Below are 23,396 nucleotides of genomic sequence, written 5' to 3'. Positions count from 1 at the left end.
ACACACACACACACACACACACACACACACACACACACACACACACACACACACACACACACACACACACACACACACACACACACAGAGACACACACACAGAGACACACAGCCAGTCACATACACACATCCTGTCATATACTCATTGATTTCATTGTCTTAAAGAAATTTCACACCTACAACACCAACAGCCACTTGTATGCCTGCACACAAAGTCTGCACCTTTTGCACATACACCTGCAACTGACACGACGCACATTCATGCTCTTCACCTTCACCACATACTACACTGAGAAAGTGATCCTCACTTTGACTAGAGGAGGGAAATAATTCAACAGACAACAAGACAATATTGAGCTGCCTCTGTAATTTACACCTAAAAGGAACAGCGTAGTTTATAGTAAATAAAGAAATCCTACAGTTGTGATCCATTATCTAGACATAAAGTATTGGGGCGCCTGCCATTGACATCCACAGGAACTTCAATGGCATCCCATTATAAATCCACATCTATCAATATGTAGCTAGTTACCCCCTTGTCGCTGTAACACTTTCTCCTCTACTGGGAAGAACTGCCACAAGATACAAGATCCAGTGACTGTGGATTTTTTGTCCATTCATTCAGAATGTGTAATGACAAGCATCCTAATACTTTGGTCTAGTGTACTTCTGAAGACACAACGTTTAAATCATTTAATATATGAAATTTAATTGTGTGTAGATAAACAAATCAACTTGAGTCTTAAACTCATACAAAAGATGTTTAGAATAAATCATTATGCCATCAGATTTATCAGTTGCAGTTCTTCAACTATTCTTATTTCCTGATGAATAAAATTGCCACTAAAACACCAGACTATGGCAAGAATATTCCAAAATATATGAATACAATAGAAGGATAGAACATAAAATAAGTTAAAAAAAACATGTGAGGACATGAAGCTTAAAGGAACACTTCCCCGTTTTTTCATATTAAACTACGTTATTCCTTTAACTAAGGCGAGTTGATACATACCTCTCACGTTTCAATGCGTGCACTCACTGGCTCTGGCGCGCGGCACAACTTTGATAGCACTTAGCTAGCCCAATGCATTCAGGTAAGAATGGAATAACTATATTGTGTGGCGCAGTAATATCCTCACTTTTGCACTTTCAGTTTCAGTTTGGAGTGAGGATATGGGAGTCTAAGTGCTCCCAATGTTATTCCACCACACAATGTAGTTATCCCTCTTACCTGCTTAGAAATGCACTACGTTTTTATTTTGTCTCACCATACTTGGTTGTGTGACTACTCATGTAACTGTATTTTAATAGGGAAAACATGGAGATGTTTGGCCGCTTCTAACCTCATCTCTGTTTGGATCCTAATGAATGCATTGGGCTAGCTAAGTGCTATCAAAGTTGCGCCGCGCGCCAGAGCCAGTGAATACACGCATTGAAACGTGAGAGGTACAGTATGTATCAACTCGTCTTAATTAAGGGAATAACATAGTTCAATATGAAAAAACGGTGAAGTGTTCCTTTAAGTGTAAGCTGTGCTTCATCCACATCTCTAATCAACCATGATCATGACCACAGTGTTCATTATGATAACGATTCCATGACAGAGGCGTACAACAGTGCTCAGGGGGAAGGTATGTGCATCTCAACTCCCAACTGTTCGGCCCAAATTTTTTATATGTGCCAGGGTTCTGTGCAAGTGATTATGTGAGTGAAGCGTGTTACTGGGCTAAGGGATTTTAAAGCATGTGATCAACGTGAAGCATTTGGGGAAAAAAACAAAAAAACAAGGCTAGCTTAGTTTAGGTGGCCAATAGACAGAATAGCTTTTGCAGCAGCATCGCTCATGGTGAAGTATATATATTTTTTGAAAATTCAATCTGTCAGTGCACAAGAGGCTACTTGATCAAGAGACAGCACAAACATTGTAGACAGTGTACATTTACGCAAAATGCTGTCAAAACAAACCACAACTTCAGGTGTCTTACCTTGGTTCTTTCGTTTCCTGTGAGATGAAAATCGTGTTACAAAGCACAAAAAAAATACACAGACAGGTTCAAACTCCAAACAGCCACCTGTTACACCCCCCTCCTTTATACAACACACACAGTTTAAAGGACCACCATAGAGGAGTGACAGACAGCACACCCACACACACAGACATACAGGAGAGGGACCACTTTAATGGGTCAATGGTGTCAAAAATGAAGGCGAATACATCATCAAACACAGCATGCAATGATAACAGGCAGAGAGAAGCTGAAAGAGAAAAACAGGAAACAAGAGATATGCCCATGTTGGTGAAGTGGCGAATTAAGGCTACAATCACAGCGGCTACGCATGTCTAGAAATGACTTCTTCTACTCACACACTCACACTCACACATCACACACAACACCACTCTGGAGAATTGTGAAATGGCCACATGCATGGTACATGTGCTGGTGTGGATAACAGTTCTTGCTTAACCACTCGATATGCTTATGTCAGCAGTGAGTAGGAAGGGTCACATTGTGGGTTTTTTTAGTACGAGTGAACCTATTCCATGTATGGCATAATAATTATATAATTAAAATAAATGTTGCTGCAAGCAGCAATGAACGGGGTCCAAGCAGTTACAGATCTTGAAGCAAGTGGCTCCACTGTCTTCTGATGTAGCAAGTCAACGCAAGTGCCTATGACCGGAATTAAACATAATGCCTGTGCATCTAATCCACCTGTGCAGGAGCTGAGAATAGTTGAGCTAAACGGCTCTAAACTGTTTGTGTTTCATTCGTTGGTAGCACTTATCCACATAAAAATTGGCATTGTATTTAGAGGCTCTTCACCTGAACAACTTTCACTCTCACGGAGGAGAGGACAGGTCAACAGTGGCTTGCTACAACTTTTTAAAGTCAATTCTAAAAAGTTGAGTTAAGATGGGTCGTTTTAGTTCAAGTTAATACTTGAGTATGTGCTTGCCAGATGTTTAGGTTGTTTGTATGAATTATATCCGCCTTTCAAACGTAGGTGGAAACCACCTTGTAAACTACAATTTACAGAAGCAATTGATTCAGTATTGATAGTTCAACTATATTGGATTGGTGTAGAGTTAGTGCCCTGAATGATCTGTTTGACACCATATTACTACTTCCTGACATTTTCTTCCTTTGAATAACTTGCATATTGTTTGTGTGTACATTTTTTGTGATTGTATACCATGCATTGCTTGGATTTTCTTAACGTTTTTTTATGTTTCCGAACTGGACTGGTTCAACATTTTACACATGTTAACAATGTATGCGTGTAATGCATTAATACATACACAATGTTTTCAGACTTTGTAGCTTTTTAAATTCTATAAAATGTGTTAAATTACGTTACTGGACGTTACTGGATTTCTCAACTTTTTACAAATTATTTTATTAATTTAATTTCATATAATTTTCCGGCTTTTACTGAATTGCATCTGAATGTCATTATAATGAATAATTGAATAAGCTGTGCTGCTTGGACCTCTCATTTTTACATACGCTCTACTAGAGGCAGGTCTTAGGTCAATACAGTTTAGGTACTGTAACTTGAATAGCATGTTTAGCAGATTTTTAGTTGGACTATCTCAGATTCAACTTGAGATAATTTGATTTGAACAAGTAACACACAGATCACCAATGTCTTTGTGTGGACTGTGTCCTTATTTGCTAATCAGAAATGGTATAGCAAGCCCCATGCCCCCAAGAGTCATGCAAACAAAAGACGACCACACCAGCAGGAGCACAGAGAGGAGGAGTTGTGATGTGGTATGGGCATGACAAACCAGACACCTGCGAGGGGTCTGCCTCGTAGGGTACTTGAACACACACACTTACAACAGAACAAAAAAAACAAACAAACAAACCAGAAAAAGAAAAAATCACATGCTCGGTTGAAAACTCCGGCCTGACAGCTGAGTAGTGATACTGCTGCTTCCCGTGTGAGCAAACCGCACAGCCGTTGGCTTTGGAACTATCCCCCCCAAAAACAACCACCTACCCTCAACTCGGCAACCTCCCGGGCCTCTGAGCAACAGGAGCGCTGGGCCACTGTGCTTTAAAGCTCAGGGCAGCACTCCTCATCCTCATCCTCATCCTCATCCCACATCACTCAAGGAGTCTGGATGAGGAGCAGGGCACGTAGAGCTCCTGCATAATGGTGTTATCTGAATGAGTAAGTACGCGTGGAAATGTGGAGAGAATGGAGACAGCAGAGACCTGCGTGTTGTGCAGGAGGAGAGGGCCGTTACTCTCGGCGGACACAAGGCCCCTTTGTAGGGTAACTGCAATGTGGCCAGAAGGAGCCAAGCACCAAGTGAGACATAAGAGGGCTGACTTGAAGGCTTCTTTACAGATGCCTGTGTCTCAGATGTGATGATAAAGAGAGAATGAATCAGAAAGAGAGAGAAGAAGGGAGGCCACCAAGAAGGTAGTGGACAGAACAAGACAGACAGACAGAATAGCTATGGGTTTCATATCTCTCACTCTACAGTCTGTCCAACTCCCTCAAGAGAAGAGTGCTGCGGGAGACTTCACACTCTTGAGTGCATGACAGACCAGGGATCCTCGCACATCAGAGAGACCCTATTGCTGCATGCAGAGCTTGGCTGCTCAGGTGAACAACATGATGTGTCAGGTGTACCACTGCACACCTGAAGGTTGCTTAGGGATAGATAGTCCATAGGAACAGCTGAATCGTTTGACAGTGTCCATTAAGCACCCGTTTAACCTAGTGGGGTCTCGCTGGAACAGTGTTAGAATTCTCACCAGTCTTTTTATGGAGCCAATGGATGTAGCTTTTCTCCATCTAACCACATGGCATAAATGCTATCATACCAACACCATCATATCAATTCACACTGTGTGTGTTCGAGCAACAGACTCTTAAAACCATATGTTCTAGGATCCACTGTTAACTTTGGGCATCCATAAGGACTTTGTCTAAATGTCTAATCCGGATAAAGGCTGACTGTGTTTAAGCCGAATAAATAAAAATGCTCAAATTTGCATGCATGTTTATATGCATTTATACACATATAAGTGGAAACTCGGATCTCCGTCCAGAATATCATTTTCTCATTCTTTTGCAAATGTTTTGTATCCAAAGTGGAACACTTAAACACTACACAAGTGTTTGCTGATGGTGGTCTCGAACATCAACTTTGATCAGTGTCATGGCAACCACACTTCATCATTTATGAAACTCTCCGTTACCCCTGTCCACACTACAACGCAAACCCAGGGGTTCTTCACCTCAGTGAATGTTTTCAAAAGGCATCGCTTTAAGTGTCAGAACATCAGAATACACCATTTTAATGTGGACTGAGGGGCTAAATGGAGAAACAATGAGTATTTACAGTATATTTAGCCAGGTTAATGTGGATATGGGCGAGATGAGGCCTTTTTCTAGAATATTCCATAAGTACAACTAGGACTCGCCCAGTCAAAAAGCTAAGTCTAACATGACTGGCAATATCTATTCCAAACAGAAACTTATTCACACTTTCTTTATCTTGTGATCTAGATTTTGTGAAGTGGGGAGCTACAAAGATGCACTTCAGTAAATTCCACTGGACCTGAATTTGGAAACTGTGGGTGTGGGAGGTGTTTTAACACTTTGCACTTCAAAGCAAAAAAAAATTCCATCTACCCTTGCAGTTCTCTCTGAGCTGTGTGTACATGATTTGTTGTCTTGTGTGGATTCTGGAGAAATGGGACCACCTTTGACAGGAAATACTCAAGACCCTAGACTATGTTATGAGAGAAAACATGCTCTTATGAGGTATCGACTGCATTTGCCAAGGGTCACTGTGGAGTTCAAAACCAACCCCTATTAGCCTCCATCCAGACAAACTACCAAGCGTGATGAGGTTTATACGAATAGAGAATGAAGAGTGGCCAGAATGAGGCGTAGCAGAGAGGTGGAAGAAAAGCTGTTGTGCTATGCTCTAAGATTTTTTTTTTCTTTTTTTTCTCACAGAAAGTCATGATTCACTGTGAAGCGCAAGAGAGCGAAATAAAGGGGTGTACTGGACAGAAGAAGAGTATCACTGAGCTCAACTTACAGAGCTGAAGTCTGCAAAACCCAATGAGGAGTCTCTAGAGGCTTTACTTGAGGCAGATGGAGCAAATGGATCTTTGCCACTAAAGGGATCCCCTGGGACCCCCGCCACCCCCTTTTTACTCTGAAAGGGGTCGCTGGCGTCAGAGCCGAAGGGCTGGAACGGGTCGCTCGGCTTGGAGGCATCCCCCGATCCAGGCAAGTTTACAGGAGTGCTTTTACCTGAAAAGAGTTCAGAGATAAACCTAGTTCATTCTCCAGCCATTCCCTGCAGTCATGACAAAGACAGTGACATTAAGGGAGTGGTGTCACGTGACACTCTTACTGAACGAGAGCTATGGGAGCTTGTCTGATCACTTAGTTTTTCTCTGTCACATTTTCAGTCAGACTGAAGTTGCAGCTGCATGAGCGGCGGCGGGGGAGGGAAAAAACGCAGGTGAGAAAGTCTCCTTTTGAGGTTGTGTAGAGAAATAATCTGTTACACAAATACAAATGGAGATATTCTTTTTCCCTTTTCAGAGTTATCCCTACATTTTTACAAAGGCTCTTGGTTGACTTCACCTGAACTGAGCAACAACAACCAGCGAACCTCAACCCTGCCACCCAGTACAGCCTGTAACCTGAACACCACTTGTGGTGCACCCCAAGCCACACATGGGTTAGAGCTTGCATGACCGAGGGAAAACAGTCACACACATTTATACTCGATACTACAATTCTACAACTCTACCCTTTCTCTGAAGAAAAAAAAATCCTCATTCACATCATTTTACCCTTTTATGCTTTCATTTTACACTTTCACACATGAACCACAAGTTTGTATTACTACTGTATGCCCCAATTGTCTGATTGTGTTCTATATTAAGGGTTGGAGTAAAGCCCACTTAAACCAACAGCAACCTCAAAACTTCACATCCACTTTCTGTAGTTTCCTTAACACCTAAATGTTGATCATACAGATATGGTGCTTTTTTTTATTTGAAACATTTTCAAGTTCACAAGAGAAATGCGTGGGAACGTTTCACTAGTTGTTGTTCCCCATGTGAAGGTGTTAACCACATGGCTAATTTGGCTGGTATTCACATGTACCAGTCCAGATTAGCACCTCTCAAACACTACCTCTCAAGCAATCAGTTCTGTTCTTTCCGTAAATGGCACAGGCGACCGCAAAAAGGAGCTCCACCCTTTGTTTTTAACATCAGCGCAATTTAAAACATCCTCTCTGCATCTTCAGGGCTGGTGCATGCATGCATGCATGACTGCATATGACTCCATTGTCAGTAGCAAGACTAAATGCCACCTGCAATCTAAATAAATATAAAATAAAAAAAATGAGGCTATATATAATTTTACTCACAAAGGTGCTTTTAAAAATATTTCACACCCTCATACAGTTTTCTTGCATTCTATAAAAGGTTCAAACATGCCAGTGAACTTTCTGTTTGGCACCTTTGGAGTGAGTGAGAAGTTTTCTAAAGGGAGGGGTAGTGGTTTTGGTGTTCTTTTCTGTTCTGTTCTACTCTCTGGCACCAATCATGAGATAAACTTTGTGGAAAAATACAAGGAAGGGAGAAAGACATTTACAGGACAGTGAAAAGAGCACTGAAGGACACTGGTGTAAAAGTTTTCTGAGTACTACTTGCACGCCCACACACACACACACACACACACACACACACACACACACAGACACACACACACACACACACACACACACACACACACACACACACACACACACACACACACACACACACACACACACACACACACACACACACACACACACACACACACACACTATAAAGAGGAAGTGGGAAAGGGTGGGGAAAGCAGCATCATAACATCTGATGTTACCAGTGCAAGCTAACGACACATCATCTTTACTCAATCAACACCTACGCATTATGTGCATTATGACACACTAAGAGCAGAGAGTTGACCCCACAGCACAGGCCAACCATAGTTGCAGACCCCCATATGCAACTCACATACATGCACGCACGCACACGCACACACTCTTCCGAATGCATGTCTTTATATCGAATTAAATAATGAATTCCATTTGCAATTGTTTATGTACTTCTCCTTACATACATCTTTTGAATTCAATATTCGCTTTACTGTTTCAGTGTGTCTGCTGAGTGAACTGTGTGAACTGGTGCTTCTAAAAAGATGTCATACAAAGTATTCAATTAAAAACATGTAGACATAAATTCTATCTGTTATTAAGCAAATGATGCAGGAGGTGGTCTAGGTCAGGAAGAGATCCAGTAACCAAAACATAAATAAATAAATATTCCAACACATTTCCATAAATTACTGGAATCTAATTGGAAAATAACATGCTAAATACTTTCAGCTGCACTGGTGAGACCCTGTCCTAAAATGTCATAGACCACACATACATTCTATCAATAACGCAAAAAAAAAAAACAAGCAATTTGTTGGCACACACTTTTGGAAACTGGACTTTGTTTCTGCATGCATCTGCTGCAAGGTTCCAGCGATCAAAGGAACGGAGTCTGCTTTAGCTTATCTGTGCCCACATTTCCTGTTTACTGTGTCAAAGAGCTGAAAAAAAAGAGCTGCACTTATGATAGAAAATATTCTGGCCACAAATAACATCCATCAGTTTAATCTCCACAGCCTCTCTCAGTGGTGCAGAGAGCACATGAGTGACAGCATTAGGGGTGATTAGGGACAGTTCCAGTCAGGAAAAAATGTCATAATTCAATCTCTCATCACTCACAACTGGCAACTCTCGCTGAATTTCCAAAACAGGATATAGCTGTGAGCAGAAGGGTGTGGTGGAAATTCTGTGTGCAACTCAAACGGACATTGGTGTGCTTGATGCTCAAAAACACTACTTGCAGCAGAAACACTGCCAAGTGTATATAATAAAATGGAGGCAGAAACAGACTCATTGCTTCCTGTGTATTGAATTGAGCAACAGTTTGAGGATTCACTACTCAATTGTATAAGGACATACCACTGGGAGGTTTAGGTCGAGGTGGTACACCTTTCTTGGGTGGCAGAGCCGGAGTATCTTGCTTTCTGCTGAAGGGGTCATCTGCAAAGCCCTGAATAAAGAGGCAACACAAAATGTTTAGTGTGAACAAACCAAACATTTCCAACAGAAATGGCATCAGGTCAAACATAAGTAAAGGCAAAGACCCATCAAAGGAATCGTCAGTTATCTCCATCGCCAAACAGAGTTGCATGCACACAACATTTGTTCAGGTTGGGAGTTTTACTCTGGTGCCCTTGCTGAATGGCGTAGGGCTATATCGTAGGATCTGTGAGGTGGGAGGGACTACTTTGACATGTCGGCATGCAAATCCATCATTGCGGTAAGCCTCACACGCTGAACAGATCTGATGCGCACCGAGATAGGCCACATCTGCCGAGGCCATGACACTGAGGGCCCATTTGTACCTTTGACATTTGGCTGAAGTCTGCAAATCCGCTGTTGCTGCCAAACGAGCTGCTTCCAAAAGGGTCAAGTGTTCCAAAGAGATCTGGAAGGGTCCAAACAAGAGAGATCACTTTAGCTCACAAGGGGATTATCATCAGGGATGTTTCCCCACAATGATATTAGGGGAAATTGTGCTTTTGAGCCAATTCTGACAAAATCATTGTCATCATCAAAAACCAAGATACAGATTTAGCACTTGTATATAGCATACTGTACATAAGTACTATTTCTAGCAGCAATGTATGGCAAAGCTAGCCTGGAAATCCAGACCCACATCTACAGAGATTTAGGGTTTGGCTATAAATAATGAAAATGGCCCAACTTGAGGGGTGGCACCAAGCATACATTTGAAAATATCACTGTGTGCAATTGGATAACACTACCACCAATGTTTACTGACTGAGGGCCAGATGTACTAAGACAGCACTAATAGCGAGTTTTTGTATGCTTTGCTATATTGCATGGAATTTACTAAGCTGTCTCTTCATTACGTTAACTACGTTCATTACCGCCCTACCATAATTTATTATTTTTTATTACACTGCCCTGCAGTTTACACACAATGCGGCTAATAAACGGGAAATGACTGTACTGTCTGAAGGGAGTGAGTCTCTCGGTTCTCAATTTAGTTCTTAGGTTCTTTTAAAAAAGAGTCAACCAAGCTGCCACTACTCAGCTCATAGACAGCCACTGGAATGTGATATGGGTGACTTTCAGCGGTGAGAGTAATTTCCTGAAAAAAATAGATAGGGTGTCGAGGTCTTGCCATTTAATTTCCATTTTAAGAACGCTAACACAGGCAAGCCCACGTGTATTTTTCTCCCCACTCTTATCTTTGTGCTGATCTGAGACGCTGACCATGAAGCTGACCATGGATTGCACATCTGCAAGTAAATACTTCAACACTGGGCAGGATATGCTGTGGTACACGGGTGTCAAACTCATAGTAGGCGGTGGGCCGGATTTGAGACCTCACGGGGGCCATCATTCTCATGGTCATTATCATTTTTCTGTATGAGTATCAGAGTGTTGTTTCATGATATAATCCTTTACTATACCAACATATGTAACTGCTGTCATATACGTCTTTCTCTCTTGAGATAAATACCCTCCTTCCATGTCAGTTTTTTCAACCTCTTCCTCCCTGAGGGTGGTTTATAGTGCTAGGTTTCAGCAATTTATCATATCCTACAGATATTGCCTACTATACATTAGGTGGGTTTACATTGTTAAACTACTCTGAATGAAATATTTATGGCATCTGTTTACATGGGGTACGTTCTATTCCGCATTAAGTAATGGGGTACGTTCTAGGTGCTAAGTCACGTTAAGTCACATCACAGACAGTCAAACCGATCTGAGTGTTGGGAGCTGTTCAGACCATATCCGATATGAATGCGATATGAAACTATCTCCTGGATGTGGTTTGGATCCGTTTTGCAAAACTCGCAAAATTCCAATCTGGATGGGCTAAAAATTGGAATTTGGCTGGCAGTCTGAATGCAGCCATAGTATCTTGGATCCATGAAACAATTAGCCTTTAAAAATAAAAATCTGCCTTCCTCTACGGGCTTGGCAATAGCTCGGCAATAGTGGGCTGGGCTCTAGCGCAGATATCTGTGCAAATGTATGGATGACTTCAGTGAGGTTAGAAAGAAACGGACAGATTCGAACAAAGTAGAGAATGGGATTATGACTTCACGTCAAGTTAAAACTGAAGATGTCGGTAAGATCCAATGTCCAAAGTGGCTGATTATAACTGGATTTTCACTATTTAACAATGGATAAAGTCATGTTGGGAAATATGCCACTGTGTGACACTGTAATGGGGCCATTAGGTATACCTCTCTGCCCTGGAAGGAACCTTGAGTTAAATCTGGTTGAGCTGTAAGCCCAACTATCTGACCTACAAGGCAGCTGGTGCATCATGGCAATGATATTAATGGTAAGTTGCTGTAGGCCTAGTATTCAGCTTTAAGGCCTCACTTTCTGAGCCTGGTTGATGGAACTAGTGGTTTTACCTGTACTGAACATGGACATAAATGATAGCTGTTTTACAATTACAACACCAATTATACTGAATATAGAACTATCCCATTAATGCTGGTTCATCATATTAAAGATGAAAGACAACTGACAAGTGTGGGTGGCAGTTGTTAGCAACAGCTTAACCTAAAGTAGCAGCACCACCAGATGCAGAAGCCAGAAGAGCACGTCATCTGTGATCTGCCAGTGGTGCTCCGTAATGCAGCCTTTTGTGTCTAATCTACATCTAATCTACAATACAACAGAAAACTAATGCCTCTGGCAATAACGGCTTTGTTTGAACGTGGTAAGACAGGAAATGATCAACTGTCAAAATTGCATGCCCACTGATCTCCTTCAAAGGAGAGGCTCGCCTGTTGCATGAAGCATGCACACACAGCTCACAGAGAATTTCCTCTCATACACTAATATTTTTTTAAAATAACCTTTTATTTCAGATAATCTACACTGTAATTAGTGGTATATCACAGGAGTGGTCCAAAGAGCAAATTAGTGAGTGAAAATGGGCACTACCATTAATTTTACATGCTTGACTGAGACTGAATGAGAACCATGAAAACTTCCCGGGACCGGGATACAATTATCTGGTGAGCAACCCAGTGTGAAAGCAGATGAAACTGTACCTGGGCCTTTTAATTTGGGGCTGGTCGAGGTGAAGGGGTCATTGCTTGTGAAGTGACATGCCTGCTGACAAAGGCAAAGACAGTCAAACGGTCATGACACATGAAATATAGAGTTCAGCGATCACAAACATGTCAACAACTGCATTGCTGTGCCGCAGCAAGGGGCACGGAGAACAAAGTTCATCAGTACCTTCGTGGGAAGCGTGGCACTTTTGCTGAAAGGATCGGAGGCACCAAAGGGATCCACCTTAGCTGGTTTCTTAAAGAAGTCCTCCGATGTTGCCTTGAAGGGATCACTCTCTTTGAAAGGGTCTCCTCCAAAAGGATCTGGATGGGAAGAGATGCAGATTTTTAGCTTTATTTGATTTCTCTCAAAACTCATGATAGCACAATTCTAAACAAGACATCTGACAAACAGATGCAAATGACTCATGTGACCATTTATCAACAAAGCTCACAAAAAAGCCCACGGTATTTCTACTTCAATAGGGATAACATGTTAAACATATCAATGACATCACCTCGACATGGAATTATCCACTTTGCTTATGTTTTTTTTTTTTAATGTTCTGATTATCGGTTCTTCATACGGAGTCCTCATATTATAGAGTTTGGGGAACCGAAATCTCCAATATTACAAAGAGGGAAGTTGATGGACAAAGCTACTGAACCTTGTAGCATCAGGTCATCTGCAGTGCATGTCAGAGGAAAGCACACTCATGCTGAAGAAGCGGAAAACAGCATTCCACCTCGGGCTGAGCAAGAGATATTTCTGAATAATTGTGCATAAATACCTGCGGTGGTGGTGGGTGGCTGCTTTGCAAAGGGATCATTCTGGAAAGGGTCTCCTGTGAGAGGGCGGCCAGAAAAAGCACGGGGAGAGTAGGTATCAGTAGCCATGCCAGAGGACAAAGGGAAAGACGAATTCCGAGAGAACCAAAACCATTTGGGGAAAATAGATATTCATATCTCTACATTTTGTATTGGAAGGGGCCTGTTGCCAAGTGGTTATAGAATCCAAGTCAACTCATGCAAGTATGGGAAAGAGGGGGGGAGGGGGGGGGCTCAAACAAACACACACAGGACAGCAGTCAGTAAGGCTGAGGTCTACAAACACAGAGACAGTCACGTCCCTGGACGTCTCTTATGATTTTTGCAGATACAAGGAGAAAGATGAAGAGGCACAAGGGAAATTTAGTGGAGGGAGAGAGAGAATGAGAAGAGGGAGGAGAGTAGAGTAGAGAGAGGCGAGAGCAGCACCTTTGAAAGGATCTGTTTTGAAGGGGTCCTCTGAGTGGAAGGGGTCTGTGTGCATCTCCTGGGGGTTGCTATTGAACACAGATGTCTTCACCTTGAAAGGGTCCTCCTACAGAAGAGAGGCAAGGCCATTTGTTAAGTCTGGGCTGAAAAAAACCCCCCACAGTTTATTTACATTCATCTGATACAATTTGCCTTCCAGGAAAGCATTACCAGAAACAGTTTCAGCTTCATTCCGCCTGTTCATTCAGCCTGCCAAAAATACCTCCAGCTGACAAACAACGTCTACGTTCAAAAACAAAATATTTTGGTGGGAAATTATTCCAATAATGGGCCACTTCAGTTGATGTAGAGCGGCGCAAGTCTGAGGAAACTGTGGCAGGAATGTCCGTCTGAATCAGAGCACCAACCAGCGAGCCCCTCGGGTTAGATTTCAGTTTAATAACGTGCGGGCAATTTTCATTCTCCTGCAATTTGCAGTTCTCAGTCTGAGTGGGCCCATTAGACTCAGCTGGTCCAAATGAAAAGGCCGCTCAATAAGAAACAGTCTCCGCCGATCGCTAGGGGTGTCGGGTGTCTAAACCCCCCCCCCCCCCGCCCAAACACACACACACACACACACACACCATCCTACTCCAAGCCCTGACCGTGGCTTCAACATGCCAGGCAGCCCTCGCTATGAAAACGTGGCGTGTTGCGTTTCATTAAAGCAGCGCTCTCATTTCAATAAGGATCCTGACCCTAATCCCAGCTCCCTGCCATGACACAACTCTGCCGTGAAATGAACCGAGTGCACGAACGACTAGAGCGCGGAATCCTCTGGAAACGCACCGGTAATAAAGACTGCAATAACAAAAGCACGAGCAGATTAAGTAACCCTGCCTCAGTCCCAATGAGCCTAATGAAGCGCACGTTATGTGTTAGTTGTACAAGATAGGCAGGAAGAGAACGGAAAGATCAAAATCCCCATAGTAATTGCCTGGAAGGGTGACCACGAGCCCCCTGAAAAATGGAGCAAATTAAATGAGGGAAATAATACCTGCACTGGAAAATGTTTTACATAAATATCCTGATAATCTTCTCACTTTATGCGGCAATCTCAGCAGCTGGGACCAATTTCACCACACAGGTGAATTTCATGGCATTTTCGCAAGAGGCTCAAGACATGACATGCAATGTGTTCACAACTTCTGGAGTTCATTAGTATACGTATATACCCACAACTATGGTTTTGACATTTTCATTCTAACCATGTGAATCTTGTCCAAAACAGTCAGCAAACATATGCAACCAAACCCTATCTCTCCACATGAACTCTAGCCGCGTGCTATGTCTAGCTACACTCAAAAGATAATGCACAAGACTTGCACGAAAATCTGGAACCGCGCCAACGTTTGAGCTTTCTATGGAATTAGAATCAATGGTAGCATACAGTACATCGTATAATAAGGGTTCATTTGTGAGTCCACAGCATACAAATCTGAAAACAAGTCAGGTGTGACGGCTTGATGACTAATGCTTAGTCGTGGCACCTCACTCTAAATGCTTCGCTTTCGGTGCCCTCTTGTCCTTCCTCCGCCTCTTACTCTGCGGATGCAGTGTGCAGCAAGCACAGAGGTCACCCCAGGGGCAAGTAGCATCCTGCACCACCTCTGAACTACCCCGTGTAAGGTCACTAGCAGATTACACTTACCATGGCGCCAAAGCCACCGTTCTCCTTCTCGGGGAAGCCTTCGCTCATGTCGGCCAGGTTGGTCATGCTGCCCCCATGGGTGCCATTCAAGGTGCTGTTGTACTGCTCGATGCTCTTGGTCATCTCTTGTTGATTGTCTTGTATCTGCGAGAGCTTGCTGCGAGCCTAAACGACAAACAGTTGCAACATGGTTAACACTCGGCACATGTCCAAGCATTCAGACTGCCATAACACAGCATACACCAATGTTGAATTAGCAATGAACTTCCTGAGCAGATAGGTGTAAGACTTAAGTGAGTCTTAGGTCTGTCTGAAACTCACATGTCATGACTGCAACGCTTTTTTTGTAATACCGCAGAGTTGTTGTTGAGTACATATGAAACCTGATGCACATTAAACTCCTATTACCTACTCTGAACTTAAAGGAGGCATCTTTCGAAACTGAAAAACACTTCACAGAAAATGTATACGTGCTTACAGTACAACAGCCATATTTATGCATCTATTACTGCAACTAGTAAAACCTCTAAAAGGTCCTAAAAAGTTCAGCTTCTCTCCTTAAAAGTATGAAATAGAACGGCTTCTCAGGTGATACAAGAGGCTTTTTCAACACTGCTTTCAGCTTTAAGTGAGTGAAGGTTGATGAAATGACTTCACAGCACAAGCCTACTGCCCGTTTGACCTGAATAATCAAGTGTGCCATATCATAACAGACAGGGGCGCACCTTGCCGACAGGCATGGCAAGCAACTGCTTGGAGCCCCGAGCCGTTAGGGGGCCCCGAGACCTCAGAGCGTTTATGGTGCGACAAGCGAGAATTTCGTCAATAGAGATTGAATGGTGGGTTACGTGATTTTGTGTGCTCCTGTCCTGACCTGTCTTACAAATAGTAGCCTACATGTATGCTATCGGCTTATAAACAGTGGATCTGTGTCCAAAAGAGTGCAAACAATCCACACATATTGAGCCCGACTAGCGCAAAGTGCATCAAAAAAACACACCCATTCTTCACTGTTAACATTGCTCCGCAATTATTAGTCGCAGCGAGATGAGACCTGTATTGCACGAAAGAGCAGAAGCGGGGCTTTCCAACGAAACTAGGCACTTGTCTGTACGATCAAGTATGAAAGTCATGAAGTTAAATCAAAGTATATCATATTTACAGTCTATATTGCTCTGCATACACCCGCACATCCAGTCTCGCTTGAATTACTGGCAAACCCGGCATCGCACAGAGATGCTACGCATATCAGATGAAAGAGGGGAAACAGAGCTTTCCATTGATACCAAATACATCGATCCTTCTGTGTTATAAAAACAGACGAAGTGACAAACAAATAATAATGTCATATACTAGCTCTCGTTTGATTTACTCGTGAAATCGCGATCAGAAAGATGACACGCATGTCAGATGAAAGAGGAGAGCTAGAGCTATCCACACAGATACCAAATACAACATTTTAAGTTATAAAACAGACCAAGTGACAGCAAAATAATAACTTCATTTTGCTCCACTTACCCTATGTTTTTGTGTGCGATAATAGCTGTTCATAATCCGTTATCATGTGTTTCTCTATGGCAAGGCACGTTCATAATAGCATACGGTTTTGAGATCCTATAGGCTATAGAAAACTCCTGTATCCAATTCAAGACTCATATTGCATCCAAATTTGTTTGACAAATAAACACTTTTTTTGCCTTTACTTTGTTCATTGCAATGCAGTAAAATAAATATTATAGAGAATCATCATGTGTGCACGTCATGTGTACCACAACGCAAACAAGTCAGGTCAGCTTATTTCTGGAAGGTAGGCCTACACACCACATATTTCTGTAAATTGCTCAGACCCGTATCCCTCCATCATGGTTCTTGCCATTTACAGAGCAGTCAGGCCTATACAACCAAGTCATGTCGAGCTGCTTGCTGTGGTGAGATACACGTCAAAATGTAAGAATTTGTATAGTAGCCTGCTTTTTGAATTTGTATTATTTACAAATCTAAAATAAATCAATGCAAGTATTTATGCATGATATTGTGGCAGATCTGGGTAGCCTAGACTGTGCTGAAAAAAAACAGTATGTAGCATGTGTGAATGGCACTTGCAATGAATGATAAATGCTTGGCATAGGGCTAGCAACATGTTAAAAACAAGTTTACAAGGTTGTGTAAGTAGGGCCCCCTAGGATTTTTTGCTTAGGGCCCCCACAGACTCTAGAATCGCCACTGATAACAGAGTTCTACAGGCCTCAATGCTCCACAAACACCCACCTCAAACCACAGATGGATCTCTTTACTTTCAAAACTAAAGAGTTGTTTTTGTGTGACAGGGTCAAATGATCTGATAGGACTGGCTGTGCGAAAGCAATACAGTGTGACAGGTAACAGGCAGTCAAACCCCTTCACACTTCATGGGTCTTCCTGTGTTAGAATCATATGACGGCTGCCATGGGAAACAGGTGAAAGTTAGTTTTAAGGTATGGGTCTGCTAAGGAACTCTACGATTAAGAAAAGGTTGTCAGTGCTACTGCCTGAACAAGGGGGACAACCCTTTTCATGATGAAGCTACAGCAATCCGAAAAAAGAAAATCTCTAGTCAGCAGTCTTCCTCTAGGTATTCCATCTCACTTGAGAGAGTGCATAGTCATCTTGCAAAGGGCGTGTGTGCATGTGTGAGTTTGGTCGTGCTTGGTTCAAAAAACGTCTCTCACTTGTGCAAAAAGTGTGCCTGCAGTGCAGAAGCGCATTTTCTGATGGTCTAATTCAGAAACTGACATTGGGTACCCCACCCAAGGAACAGGAAGGGTGTGGAACACACGAACGTGAGAAAGTTTGATAGGCGAATGCAGTCTCATAATAACACACTATCTGCCTTCAGCATGCTGATCATGATGAGTAAAAGACAGATAAAAACTGTAATTGTGGGTGGCCAGCTCCAATAATATGGCAATAACATCCTCTTATTGCCATTGTCAACATTTGTGAAGGTCAATATGACAGAGGACATTACCAAATTGCTTATGCATGAAGGTGCACGTAATAGAGGCCATGTACCGTTTTCTGCTGATGTCCTGATGACACCTTATCAACTGGGTTTCCATTCAGCTTTTCAACATGAATTCTGACCATCCAAATGCTCAATATTTGCATACAATTGCACATTTAATTTTATTCACTTAAATCAAAAGGTGATTTTTCACTCTGGCACCACTTCAGTTATATGGTGCAATTCATGTACACTTTGTGTACAAAAAGATTGCATAAAAGAGGAATTTGGCTAAATGTGTAACACACACTAAATGTGTAACCACTTTAAAAATGACTGATAAGGATAAGTTCTGTCTAATTCACCATTGACTGATGTTGTTGCATTTTGAATTTTCCACAAACAGGCCAGGGCATAATGAAAATGCTAAACAAGAGAGCATTGTACTCTTATTGTGCTCTCAAATACAAACAGAATTAAATTTTGCCTTCAGCTGCATTGGTATTTCCACAAAAAAATGAATTGCCTTTCACCACATATGTTGTGTTTACCGTAATGGTTTGAGGGAGCAGGTATGTAGCTTATGTGGTCAATGTGTGAACACACACACACACGCTTCCAGGAAACCGATAACCAAGTAAAGCGTGCATGAGTGTACTTAACCGATCTTGATCGAAGACAGAAGGGATAGTACTGCATGCTGTTATGGCGCCCCCTATCGGGATCATCAAATTAATTCTAGCGATCTCTCCACAACCATTCATAACGGACAGGTCGACGAGAGATTCATAATGCAAAGCAAATCTGAATTGTTATGCTTAATCGTCACGAATGCCAGCCTTTAGCCAGAGCTCGGTCGTAAAGGGTCAAGCACGGCAGGGCTCCGCTCCTGGGCGCAGCTCACCTGGTTGATCTCGTCCTGCGTGGCCTTGAGGGACTTGATGATGGTCTCCAGCTGCAGCTTCCCGGCCTGGAGGCTCTGCTCCAGCTGGCTCTCCTCCTGCTGCAGCCGGCCCAGCTCGGCTTTGGCCCGGTCCAGCTCCTCCTCCTGGCTCTGCAGGTCCGACTCCTGGGAGTGGATCTGAGTCTGCAGAGAGGAGATCTACCGCCCCCGTGGGGGGAGATGATAGAGACACAGCAGAGCAGAGATACGGATGTCAGAGAGATGAGAGAGAGAGAGAGGAAGAGAATGGAGTTGTAAAGGGAGAACGGAAGGGAGGACACAGAGGGAAAAGCCAAGGAGCAGGAGATTAACAATAAAGTAGGACATGGGTCAGAATGAGCCTCTTGACGTTACAGGTCTTTATTGAAAACACAGTTGGGATATTACGTTAGCATCCTGACTATCAGATGCGCTCAACGATACACAGATGCACGCTACATAATTATTTCATTACTAAGTAAATCAAATCAATCATAATGTTTTTTTTTTTTACTCAGCCAAAGCTTGAAAAACAACTAGAAACATCACAGTGTTGGGACACGTTAAGGTAACGGCAGCCATTACGCCAAGCTGCCAGCCTCACCATCTGGGACTCCTCCTGGCACTTCTGCCGCACGTCGTTGAGCATGTCCTCCAGCTTGGCCTTCTGCTGGTCCATCTCCTCCAGACGGTCCTGAGCGTCCTGCTTCTGGGCCTCCAGCTCCTGCAGGCTGCACGTCTCACGGTCCAGGTCATTCTGCATCTCCTGGGACACAAAAACACACACACACACACACACACACACACACACACAAAAGCACACATATAAGTAATGCAAACACACTCATTGAAAACTCAATCAAAACAACCAAAGTGCTTAAAAGTATTCTTGAACAGTCTAGTTCCAACAAAATGTTGGTCTCTAGGACAAACTCATGTCTCTAAATCAGCGTTTCTCAACCTTTGGGACGTGTAAACGTTCTGAAAGGGTCGTGGAATGAATTCCATTTTTTTGCTGCACTGATCTCTTGCAAAGACCTAGCATGCTAGTGCAATACGTTATGATGGAAAAATTTCTTACAAATATCGCTGAACAGGTTACGTGAAAGCGGTGACAATGTCATCTGAAGTGGAATCTCAATTGCTGAGAACCACTGCTCTAAATCATGCTACCGCAAGTGACCAGCTAGCTACAGTATACTTCATTAAAGGTAACACTGGTAATAATGAACGAATGTCATGAATCAATCAAATTATAAATAATCGCTATAATCATCAATAACAATTACTAAGAGCTACATAACTATGGTAACAGCAAAGGGCTGTTTTGTGTGTAGAAGGTATGGTGTCAGGTCAGGTGTTCTCACCTGAACCTCAGTGGTCTTGTGCCTAATGGCTTCCTCTGCCTCCCTGATCTCCTGCTCCAGAGTGTACTTCTCTCTGAGGAGAAAAAGGGCAGTCAGAACAATTCCTTCTGCTTCCTGCTTGTAGCCCTCACACAATCATGGTCTCCCATTCTTGCCTCCTCCACACACGAACCAAACCAAAGCAAACCAAGTCAAAAGAAACAGAAGACAGAAACAGAAAGAAAACAGAAGCCAGAAAACAGAAAGTGTGACGTCCGTAGTAGAGGGATTACCTGAGCGTCTCCCAGTGTGTAAAAGCAAGTGTGCTGATGCAGCATGAGGAGTAAGTGGTGAAAACAAAATATTGATAAAATACACACGGTCAAGGATCGCCACAGAAGACCACAGAGGTCAGATGGGGGAGACAGAGAGAGAGAAAGGGGGGCTTGAGGAGAGAAACCGACAAAAAAAGGAGACCACCAACAAAAACCTCATCCACCACCAAAATCTCTTCTGTTACCTGTCTCTTCCTTGGAGGTGTGCATTTTATCACCAGCACTCTACAAGGCAACTGTTTTCAAAGGAGCACACTCACTTTGGGCCAAAATAAGCAAACTCAAAACAAAAACACACACAGACATCAACAGGAGGAGGCATCTGAACACATAAGAATGGACACACTTCTGTCTTCTGAAAATGGCTGAATTTCCCCTCGAGAATCAATGACATATCTATCTATCTATCTACGTATCTGTATGTTTATTTCAAAATTACAATATAAGTGAATATGCATGTCATATACTAGTGTTTACATCTGACACTGCGTGTGACAGGGGCGAAAAGTATTTTCTGGTCAATCTCTGCACATCAAGAAAACAGAGGGCACTACACACAATTGAGACTTGAGTGCCCTCTAGTGTAGTGTAAGGGCATAATAAGGGTAGTGTGTATGACGCCAAGAGAGTAAAAAAATGTCTTTATGTCATCAATAACAGGAAAATAAACAAAAAAAATCCTTGAAAACAAAAGTGTGCTGGGCATGCACCAATTGCATGTAAGTGATGAAACTACAGTATATATAAATCTAAGTCTACAGTATATATAATATAAGTCTACTACAATTGTATCATTACATGGTAAAATAGCCAATAGTGTCTAAAATTAATATTCTATTAATCAATTAATTAATTATTTAATTAATTAATTAATTAATCAGTTCTAATTTTACAAAAAGAAATGGCATCACCACAAAATAGTGGTGTATGTAAAATAATACTCTGAAACCAAACCTGCTGTGTTAGTGAAAGTGTGACATGAGAGACATACCTTTGTAGTTGGGCAATCTCCTGACTGATATCGTCCAGCTCTTTGATGCCCGTGAATTCACCTGAGCCTACCGAGCTGGAGCTGTCCTGTGAGAGGGAAGAGAAAGAGAAGGAGGATGAGGATGAGGACAGGAGACAGGAGCAGCAGCACCGCCCAACACCAACACCAGGACATACACCACCCAAAAAAGGAAAAGAGAAAAAGACAAAAAATAGAGAAGAGGTAGGACGGGTTGGGGAGGGGGTTTGGGTGTGTGTGTGTGGGGGGGGGGGGGGTAACACACACGGGTGCCACATGGCAGAACACAGGAGGAGGGAGAGGGGCTGCAGTCTTCATCCCCCACCACACCATACACTGGGAGGAGAGGAGAGCACACAGCCAAGGGTCACAGAGCGCCCACTCTGGCTTTTGGCACAAATGCTTTTCAGAGAAAAAAAAACAAGCGGCCTCAGTTAATGAGCCACAAAAAAAGCATTTGTTGGTTGGTTTGTTTTCAGTTGTCATTTTACATACCCATAACTTGAACATTATTGCCTGATAACAGTGACACAACCCAGAGAGAGCATCAGCAGCAGTAAAATTAGAATAGAGAAGAGAGAGGGTTTCTCTTGAGATTGAGTTCCACTCATTGGCCTAGCACTCAGATGAAAGATGAGTTGTGAGTGGAATTTCAAAACAGTCACATGTACATACAGTATACAAAACTCTGATTCAAGTGAATATATTCCATGGCTGGAAGCGAGCTTACTTCAAAATATTTACCAGCAGACTACAAAAGAGGTAAATGCACTTCATACTGATATTGCCATAGCAGGAAAATAACAAAGCTGGTAAAATGTAAATCAAATCAATTAACCTGCCTCTTATCATTCAATTAAATTAAGCCTTCAAGAACAAACGGCATGGCGGAAGAATTATAACCTTGCAATAACTCTCACATTAGGCAATATGGTAAAAAAAAAAAAAGAGAGAGAGAAAAAAGGTGGGTCTAGCTTATGACATCAACAAAGTGACAACCCACACAGACAAGATCAATTGACTTACACGCCGCATCTCTGACAGGGCAGCAATTTCAGATCCCACCGGTGTCATGTATCCAGAGAGACTCTGCAGGGAAATGGAGAGATGCCATTTTGCAGAAAAGAGAACATAAAATCAGCACAGAAGGTGTTTCTGGGAAGTAAAATGGCTGGTAGGACAGGTGAGCCCAGTCTGTTAATTACAACAAGGAACCAAAGAGCAAACAACAGCCATTTAGTTCCATTTGAAAAGCTACACAACGCCCAGCTGTTCACCTGATTCAGATTTGAACTGTCAAAAAGCTTAACAGAGCAGCCTGGTTCAATGGCACACACCGGTACAGGAGTGCCTCGCTCCGACGGAGGAATCATCTCGGCGCTGAGAGCTTGCGGAGGGTCAACGCCCTTACTGACTTTCTGCTGGATGAAGTGCATGGCCAAGGCAAACTGCTCGCGGGTCAACTTCCCCATCTGCCGAGTGTCTGATAAAGCCCTGTGGACAGAGACGCAGACTTCGAGTAACCGGCTGTTCTCGTGTTTCCGAGTTTGCAAACTGAGCCATGCTGGCGGCCACAGATATGTGTTTGTTCTCTTCTCAAGAGTGCAATCCTGAATGCTGGACTAAGTCAAG

The 23,396-nt window shown here is 42.7% G+C and overlaps 1 protein-coding gene across 8 annotated transcripts in view; it reads right to left on the bottom strand.

The window, feature by feature from the left end:
* Window positions 1-23,396, bottom strand: part of eps15l1a (epidermal growth factor receptor pathway substrate 15-like 1a) — a 32,590-nt gene that overhangs the window by 3,299 nt on the left and 5,895 nt on the right. The window contains exons 11-25 of one of the 8 annotated variants that reach the window (XM_062555883.1): window positions 23,042-23,258; window positions 22,791-22,853; window positions 21,747-21,832; window positions 20,442-20,514; window positions 19,679-19,840; window positions 19,057-19,254; window positions 15,170-15,334; window positions 13,480-13,585; window positions 13,014-13,067; window positions 12,410-12,546; window positions 12,220-12,283; window positions 9,511-9,593; window positions 9,065-9,155; window positions 6,077-6,294; window positions 1,989-2,005 (exon numbers count right to left, since the gene is read on the bottom strand). In XM_062555883.1, coding sequence (XP_062411867.1) covers window positions 1,989-2,005; window positions 6,077-6,294; window positions 9,065-9,155; window positions 9,511-9,593; window positions 12,220-12,283; window positions 12,410-12,546; window positions 13,014-13,067; window positions 13,480-13,585; window positions 15,170-15,334; window positions 19,057-19,254; window positions 19,679-19,840; window positions 20,442-20,514; window positions 21,747-21,832; window positions 22,791-22,853; window positions 23,042-23,258 — 1,734 coding nt within the window. Of the gene's footprint in view, window positions 1-1,988; window positions 2,006-6,067; window positions 6,295-9,064; window positions 9,156-9,510; window positions 9,594-12,219; window positions 12,284-12,409; window positions 12,547-13,013; window positions 13,068-13,479; window positions 13,586-15,169; window positions 15,335-19,056; window positions 19,255-19,678; window positions 19,841-20,441; window positions 20,515-21,746; window positions 21,833-22,790; window positions 22,854-23,041; window positions 23,259-23,396 lie in introns of those variants that run through there. The other 7 variants (XM_062555880.1, XM_062555878.1, XM_062555879.1 and 4 more) reach the window with 7 other exon arrangements.

The sequence above is a fragment of the Sardina pilchardus genome, chromosome 15, assembly GCF_963854185.1.
Source record: "Sardina pilchardus chromosome 15, fSarPil1.1, whole genome shotgun sequence".
Lineage (NCBI taxonomy): Eukaryota > Metazoa > Chordata > Actinopteri > Clupeiformes > Clupeidae > Sardina > Sardina pilchardus.
This window is presented reverse-complemented; position numbering and strand designations above follow the sequence as displayed.